This window comes from Bos mutus, chromosome 28, assembly GCF_027580195.1.
Source record: "Bos mutus isolate GX-2022 chromosome 28, NWIPB_WYAK_1.1, whole genome shotgun sequence".
Lineage (NCBI taxonomy): Eukaryota > Metazoa > Chordata > Mammalia > Artiodactyla > Bovidae > Bos > Bos mutus.
In genome coordinates this window covers 19,738,520-19,746,918 of record NC_091644.1, presented here as the reverse complement: position 1 = coordinate 19,746,918, position 8,399 = coordinate 19,738,520, and the positions used below count along the sequence as shown (strand labels likewise).

Genomic DNA, 8,399 nt, shown 5'->3' with positions numbered 1-8,399 from the left:
CCCCTTCCATGTGTGTGCTATATCCACCTGCATTAAAAGTGTAGGAAGAAAGTATTAGGATTTCAGTTTATATTTATTTGAAATATCATTCTTTTCTAATGTACATGCTTTACAATTGACTTAATGTAGTGGAGCAGTAGAGATGACAGTGACTACTGAGAACTTACTGTGGCCAGGCTCTCATCTAAGCACTTTACACCAAGCACTGAGTGCTTCACAAAAGCTTGATGAAATGAGTACTGTTACTATATGCATTTTACAGACGAAGGAACTGAGGCCAGAAAGGTTGAGTAACTGGCCCATCACACCTTCAGAAAGCAGCTGTGCCAAGATTCCAATCCAGGTTGGCTCTAGCATCCACATTTTATCAATAATACCAATCTGCTCTCACAGCACACATGTATAACTTATAAACAAATAAATAATACACAAATAATATACAGATATTGGGGGGCCTGCTCAACATTTTTTACTAAGTTTTCTTTTTTTCTTAAAGATTTTTAAAGTCTTTATTGAATTTGTTACAATATTGCTTCTGTTTTGTTTGGTTTTTTAGCCATGAGGCATGTAGGGTCCTAGCTACCTGACCAGGGGTCGAACCCTCACCTCCTGCATTGGAAGGTGAAATCTTAAGCACTGGACTACCAGGAAGTCCTGTGATAAGTTTTCATAATCAAATAATTAAACCATATTGACAGACGATGAGCCCTTGAAGCAAGGTCTAAGTCTCAATCTTTCTCTTACTCCACCTAGGGGCCAATGAGCATCTAGGTCCTTATATATGTCCTTATATATATCTGCTCCCAGAAATGGCAACCCACTCCAGTATTCTTGCCTGGAGAACTCCATGGACAGAGGAACCTGGAGGGCTACAGTTCATGGGGTTCATAAAGAGTCAGAGAAGACTGAATGACTAACACTATATACATCTGCTCCCAGAAACGTCTACTGATTGATAATCACAACAAATGGTTATCAACACTTGCCATGTGCCAGAGACTCTCAATTCTTAATCTTCTTAACTAACCTTAATTAAACCCTTCTTAATCTTCACAGCAATACTGAAGGCAACTGCTCTGATTAGCCCCATTTTGCAGATAAGGCAACTGAGCAGTTCAGTAGCTTGCCAGAGTCTGACTCACCTTGTGAACTGCAGAGTTCACTGCCTCCCACTGGTGAACAGGTCCACTGGGAGAAGCTTAGGCTGGGCAGGGATTGAAAACATTGGGAAAGAGGCAGAGGTTGCCAGGTTCCCTTCCCTATTTGCCTGACAGGTAAGATCCTATCTACCGTTCTGGTTCCAGTTCAAAGACCACCTCCTCTAGGAAGCCTGCCTTCTTCCTTCACATTACAGTTAGTTGCACTTGTCCTGCGTTTCATGCCTCGTCTTCCCCACTGGGGAGTTCCACACTGGAAGTGGGGTTGGAGTTCCTTGAGGGCAGGGCCGTTCAGTTCAGTTGCTCAGTCATGTCCGACTCTTTGTGACCCCTGGGATTGCAGCACACCAGGCTTCCCTGTTCATCACCAACTTCCAGAGCTTGCTCAAACTCATGTCCATTGAGTCAGTGATGTCATCCAACTATCTCATCCTCTGTCGTCCCCTTCTCCTCCTGCCTTCAATCTTTCTCAGCATCAGGGTCTTTTCTAATGAGTCAGTTCTTCACATCAGGTGGCCAGTATTGGAGCTTCAGCTTCAGCATCAGTCCTTACAATGAATATTCAGGGTTGATTTCTTTTATGATTGACTGGTTTGACCTTCTTGTTGTCCAAATGACTCTCAAGAGTCTTCTCCAACACCAGAGTTCAAAAGCATCAATTTTTCAGTGCTCAGCTTTCCTTATGGTCCAACTCTTGGACCATGGATATACATGACTATGGGGAAAAACCATAGCTTTGACTAGATGAACCTTTGTCAGCAAAGTGATGTCTCTGCTTTTTAATATACTGTCCAGGTTTGTCATAGTTTTTCTTCCAAGAAGCAAGCATCTTTTAATTTCATGGCTGTAGTCACCATCTGTAGTGATTTTGGAGCCCAAGAAAATAAAGTCTGTCACTGTTTACCCATCTACTTGCCATGAACTGATGGGACCAGATGCCATGATCTCAGTTTTTTTAAATGTTGAGTTTTAAGCAGCCTTTTCACTCTCCTCTTTCACCTTCATCAAGAGGCTCTTTACTTCCTCTTTGCTTTCTGCCATAAGGGTGGTGTCATCAGCATATCTGAAGTTATTGATAATTCTCCCAGCAATCTTGATTCCAGCTTGTGCTTCATCCAGTCCATCTGCATATAAATTATATAAGCAAAGTGACAATATACAGCCTTGTCATACTCCTTTCCCAATTTTGAGCCAGTCTGTTGTTCCATGTCCGGTTCTAACTGTTGCTTCTTGACCTGCATACAGATGTCTCAGGAGGCAGGTAAGGTGGTCTGGTATTCCCACTCTTTATGAATTTTCCACAGTTTGTTATGATCCACAGTCAAAAGGTTTAGCACAGTCAATGAAGCAGAAATGATGTTTTTCTGGAACTCTTTTGCTTTTTCTGGAACTCGCTATGATCCATCAGATGTTGGCAATTTGATCTCTGATTCCTCTGCCTTTTCTAAATCCAGCTTCAACATCTGGAAGTTCTCCGTTCATGTACTGTTGAAGAATTCTGAGCATTACTTTGCTAGCGTGTGAGATGAGTGCAATTGTGTGGTAGTTTGAACATTCATTGGCATTGCCCTTCTTTGGGATTGGAATGAAAACTGATCTTTTCCAGTTGTGTGGCCACTGCTGAGTTTTCCAAATTTGCTGGCATATTGGGTACAGCACTTTAACTGCACCATCTTTTAGGATTTTAAATAGCTCAGCTGGAATTTCATCACCTCCACTAGATTTGTCTGTAGTGATGCTTCCTAAGGCCCACTTGACTTCACACTCCAGGTTGTCTGGCTCTAGGTGAGTGATCACACCATCGTGGTTATCTGGGTCATGATGATCTTTTTTGTACAGTTCTTATAATCTCAGATATGCAGATGACACCACCCTTATGGCAGAAAGTGAAGAGGAACTAAAAAGCCTCTTGATGAAAGTGAAGGTGGAGAGTGAAGAAGTTGGCTTAAAGCTCAACATTCAGAAAACGAAGATCATGGCATCCGGTCCCACCACTTAAGATGGGGCAACAGTGGAAACAGTGTCAGACTTTATTTTTCTGGGCTCCAAAATCACTACAAATGGTGACTGCAGCCATGAAATTAAAAGACACTTACTCCTTGGAAGGAAAGTTATGACCAACTTAGATAGCATATTCAAAAGCAGAGACATTAATTTGCCAACAAAGGTCCGGCTAGTCAAGGCTATGGTTTTTCCTGTGGTCAGGTATGGATGTGAGAGTTGGACTGTGAAGAAGGCTGAGCACCAAAGAATTGATGCTTTTGAACTGTGGTGTTGGAGAAGACTCTTGAGAGTCCCTTGGACTGCAAGGAGATCTAACCAGTCCATTCTGAAGGAGATCAGCCCTGGGATTTCTTTGGAGGGAATGATGCTAAAGCTGAAACTCCAGTACTTTAGCCACCTTATGCGAAGAGCTGACTCATTGGAAAAGACTCTGACGCTGGGAGGGATTGGGGGCAGAAGGGGAAGAGGACCACAGAGGATGAGATGGTTCGATGGCATCACTGACTCGATGGACGTGAGTCTGAGTGAACTCCGAGAGTTGGTGATGGACAGGGAGGCCTGGCGTGCTGCGATTCATGGGGTCGCAAAGAGTCGGACACGACTGAGCGACTGATCTGATCTGATCTAATCTGTGTATTCTTGCCACCTCTTCTTAATATCTTCTGCTTCTGTTAGGTCCATACCATTTCGGTCCTTTATGGTGCCCATCTTTATATGAAATGTTCCCTTGGTATCTCTAATTTTCTTGAAGAGATCTCTAATCTTTCCTATTCTATTGTTTTCCTCTATTTTTTTGCATTGATTACCGAGGAAGGCTTTCTTATCTCTCCTTGCTGTTCTTTGGAGCTCTGCATTCAGATAGATATATTTTCTCTTTTCTCCTTTGTCAGGGCTTCCCTGATAACTCAGTTGGTAAAGAATCCGCCTGCAATTCGAGACCCCGGTTTGATTCCTGGATTGGGAAGATCTGCTGTAGACGGGATAGGCTACCCACTCCAATATTCTTAGGCTTCCTTTGTGCCTCAACTGGTAAAGAATCCGCCCGTAATACGGAAGACCTGGGTTCGATCCCTGGGTTGGGAAGATCCCCTGGAAAAGGGAAAGGCTACCCCCTCCAGTATTCTGGTCTGGAGAATTCCATGGAGCGTATAGTCCATGGGATCGCAAAGAGTCGGACACGACTAAGCGACTTTCACTTCACTTTCTCCTTTGCGTTTCACTTCCAGAAGTTCCGCACTGGAAGTGGGGTTGGACTTCCTTGAGGGCAGGGGTGGGTCCTACTTAAAGGGGTGGGTCCTACTTAAAGGCTCAGCAACTTATAGCGGCGGGCTGAGCCTGTGCCAGCCAGGTCAGAGGCTCCCCCACATCCTAGTTTTTCCTCCTCCTCTTCTCCCTTCCCTTTGCTTTCCTTCTTCCTCTGCACTCCCTCTCTCCCAGCCCTGAGGTGCACCGGGTCCTCTCTCAGTTCCACTTCTGCCGGGTGTGCCTCCCTCCTCCCGCTTCTTGCGCCTCCTGGGTCCCGGCGGCTGCAGTTCCCCCAGAGGCCTACAGAGGGAGCTGCCGCGCCACCTGCGGGGCAGTGCGGCTGCGGCGCGCGCTTCCTGTGAGGTCAGGTGGGAGGAAGCGGCCTGGGAGCCGCGGGGAGTGGACGCCACCGAGGCCCGGGAGCCGCGCCCGCAGGTGAGTGTCCGAGACCCTGGGCGCGGGGGAGCGAGGGTGCATTCCTCCCTTCCCCTGGGCCTGGTCTCGGAGTCGGGCTCGGCGGCCCGGGCAGCGGCCCCTCCCACCCCGGCAGCGCGCCCTGCCACCCCCGTTCCCCACCCCCACCTCCCTCAGTGCTGGAAGGGCCCACCGCACCCTCAGCCCACCCAGCGGGGCGGGATGGCAAGGCACAAAGGGACTGCGGAGGACCTTGGACCCTCTTGGTTATTTGCAGGGGCCAGCAGGCTTCGAAAAGGGGATCCGCCTGTCCATGCCTTGGGCAAGGGAAAAGGGCTCTTAACCCCTTTGGCGTGTGTGTCACGAGTGCTTTTGAAAATTTAGACGAAAACTGTGGCTCATATTCTGAAAAATAATGGCCTTGACCCAGATTCGGGGAGAAGCGTGGAAAGACCCCCACCTCCAGCCATGGACTCCCTTGGGGCCCTTCCCCCTCCTTTTCTCCCTTCCCCTCCCAGATCCGCAGCAGCACCCCCGTCCTGTATTTCGGGAAGGCTGGCCCCGCCCTCCTGGTGTTACCTGAGAGGTGAGGGGCTGCTGAGGGTAAGCCCTTTGCAGGAAAGCAGCTCTGAAGTGGGCCCTGTCTCCTGCGGGCAGAAGGCCTGAGTCCCTAGCATCTCCCCGAAGAACAGCACACTGGACCATTGCTTAACGGAAGGGAAATGGAGACACTGAACTCCACACTTAGTAACAGAGAGGGACCTTGGGCCAGAGTTCTTGGTTTCATGCTCTTTCTCTGCTGCCCATGTATGGGTGGTCCTAGGTGAGCGAGGTAAGCCCCTCTGGGTCGCTAGCTGTAGCAGCCCTAGAAGATTGTTGGGAGGTGTGAGTGAGATGAGCCTTGGTGGACTTGATGAGCAAGAGTTGTCATCTCCTTTGTTGCTGGCGGTGGTGATTAATAATAAAACTTCCTTCTCCAAGGATCTTTTTTTTTTTTTTTGGCCCTGCAGCAACTGGGAACTTACATGTGCCCCTACACTGGGGTGAGGAGTCTTAACCACTGGGCTGCCAGGGAAGTCCCTCCAAGGGTCCTTTTGATAGTTTTCCTAGTGGGCTCTTTCAAACAGCTAGTGTTTGTTTCTCTTCTTTTTATTAGCTAGACACACCATCTGCTCAGCCTGGGGCACCAATGTGAGCACCCAGAATTGCAGTTTTTCCCACTGAAAGCAAGCATCTCTTTGGTGAATGTTTTCCTCCAGGTGTTTTGAGGCCTGGGGAAAGGTGCAGCCTGGAAGGATGGTTCGGATCTTGGCCAATGGGGAAATTGTGCAGGATGATGACCCCCGCGTGAGGAATACTACCCAGCCACGCAGTAGTACTCCTCGACAGGTAGGCACCCAGCCCTGTGGGTGAGAGCAGCTGGTCTCCTGTCCAATGTACCAGTTACTTCTTCGCTCCCAGAGGCTCCCTTGCTGGTGATTAACCTTTTCTACTGAAGCCCTGTTTATAGAGAGCAGGGATGGGCAGCCTGGGGGTTTAAGGCTTGGGGAAAACCCCAGTAGATTTATTTCTCAGCCTCCTGCCTCCCCAGCTCTCCTTCCTCCAGGCAGCCTTCCCAGACTTCAAACCCAAGAGCTCTCTCCCTTTATCTGGTCAGCAACCCCTACTGGAGCCAGCATCTTTTAGAGTCTGTAGGATGAGAGAGAAGCTGGAGAATAAGTGGAGAAGATGAGCCCATGGCCGCATGATGAGGAGTTGAAAAGAAGGAAGGAGGAGGTTGAAAATGTCCTCCCAGAAGCCACACCCTGTAGTCTTACCCTGTTGCCTCCTTCCTCTACTCTCTCTCACATGACGTAGGGAATATGGATTGGCATTTTCTATGCTCTGAGAGCTTGTGACTCAGTGGTTGGGCTTCGTATGGGTAGCATTTGGGAATTGCTGAGAAAGGAGGGTGTGGCCCCAGGTGGTCTTAGGGGAGGGCAGGCATCCTCCTGCCTCCAGTGCCTCAACTCCAGGGAAGCTTTCTCTGGATTCATTCATCTCTCTCTGTCTTCACCTCGCAGAGCTTTCTCAATAGGGGCCACGGTGCCTCCCTGGGGGGTCCCGGCCCCCGCCAGCAGCAGGCAGGCGCCAGGCTGGGTGCCGCTCAGTCCCCCTTCAATGACCTCAACCGGCAGCTGGTGAATATGGGCTTCCCACAGTGGCATCTGGGCAACCACGCCGTGGAGCCGGTGACCTCCATCCTGCTGCTGTTCCTGCTCATGATGCTCGGCGTGCGTGGGCTCCTGCTGGTGGGCCTCGTCTACCTGGTGTCCCACCTGAGTCAGCGGTGACCTCCAGGGGCTGCTGGGGGGCAGGTGTGTGGGAGAGGGAGCTGCAGGGCCTCGGTGTGAGAGCAGGCACGTGGGGAGGAGCTCCACACCGGTGCCTTGAGGGTGCGCTCAGAGAGCCTTGTGTGCACATCGTGTTACGCAAGAGGCAGAGGGAGCCTCTAGTCCAACATTCCCAAAGGATCGGGTGATCCCCACTTCATTCCCTTGAGACGCGTTTAGCTAGTGTCAGACATTAAGCACAAAGTCACAGTAAGAGAGGGATTCTCTTTCCAATTCTCTTCCAATCCTTTTATGCCAAGAAGAAAGTCTCCTCTAGGTGCCAATGTGTTCTCATGCCCAGAACACGGGCTGGCTTCCCCGTTACTAGGAAGCAGGCCTGGGGCTTAGTGGGAAAAGTTTCCAGACTTTTATAGCTCCGTTCCATTTTAATGGTATATTTTTATTGGCTACCTTTTATTTATGACACGTGGTACTGGTATTCTACGTATTGTGGTGGCATTTTCAATAAAGAAATTTAAGTAAAAGTGTGTCCACGTAAAGACATGCATAGTACGGCTGCATGGAGATCTGGAAGACGTGGTGAGGGTGGTTTGGGAGTGGCTGGGGCTGGTGAAATGGGCAGGGGGGGCATTGACCTTGGAGGGTGGTTTCCAGCCTTTTCCCTGCAGCCTCTGAGAGCAGGGGCAGTGGGCCAGGTAAAGCCTGGAGTTGGGCCCTTTGACTGATGCGTAGATAACTGGCTCACTCTTAGATGTTGGCCTTGTTGGGGGTGGGGTGGTGTGGGGCAGGTCCTCTGACAAGAACAGCCAGTGAGGCTCTGTGTCAGGACAGCTGGGGTGCAGGTCTCCCTGGCCCTGGGGCTCGGACCAGAGGCTGTTCAGCCCTCCCTCAGCCTCCCAAGGCTCTCACAGCCTCTAACCTCGGGACACTCTCCTCAGAAAGCAGAGGTCTTGGCACTGACCAGTCGGTGCATGTAGGGTGAGGGTGCCCGGCTTTTGGTGAGTAGCGGCCTTGAACTCTGGCTGGTTGAGCCCTGGGTCTGTGTGGAGACCCTGCTGGGGGGCCGGGGTGGCACTGGATGCCTCGGGCCTCTGGGCCTGCAGTGGGCTGATCATCAAAGGTCAGAGAGAGGCTGGGTGAGCTTGAGGGCTCCCCATGCCCGGGGACCAGACTTGTCACCCTTCATTTAGGGTCCTCCTTCTGGGTCTGGTGGTGTGGGGGAGGAAGGCAGGTTTGGGAGGTGCTT

General features: G+C 50.1%; 1 protein-coding gene across 1 annotated transcript; it reads left to right on the top strand.

Moving 5' to 3' along the window:
* Window positions 1-4,543: 4,543 nt before the first annotated feature.
* Window positions 4,544-7,683, top strand: FAM241B (family with sequence similarity 241 member B). Its single transcript, XM_070364936.1, has 3 exons — window positions 4,544-4,841; window positions 6,080-6,209; window positions 6,884-7,683. The coding sequence occupies exons 2-3, from the start codon at window positions 6,117-6,119 to the stop codon at window positions 7,151-7,153; spliced, it is 363 nt and encodes a 120-aa protein (XP_070221037.1). The 5' UTR covers window positions 4,544-4,841; window positions 6,080-6,116; the 3' UTR covers window positions 7,154-7,683.
* The last annotated feature ends 716 nt before the right edge of the window (window positions 7,684-8,399 follow it).

Coding starts and splice junctions, on each gene's coding strand:
- FAM241B (XM_070364936.1), top strand. CDS start 6,117: ATGGTTCGGATCTTGGCCAATGGGGAAATTGTGCAGGATGATGACCCC. Junction 6,210..6,883: donor GCAGTAGTACTCCTCGACAG/GTAGGCACCCAG, acceptor TTCACCTCGCAG/AGCTTTCTCAATAGGGGCCA.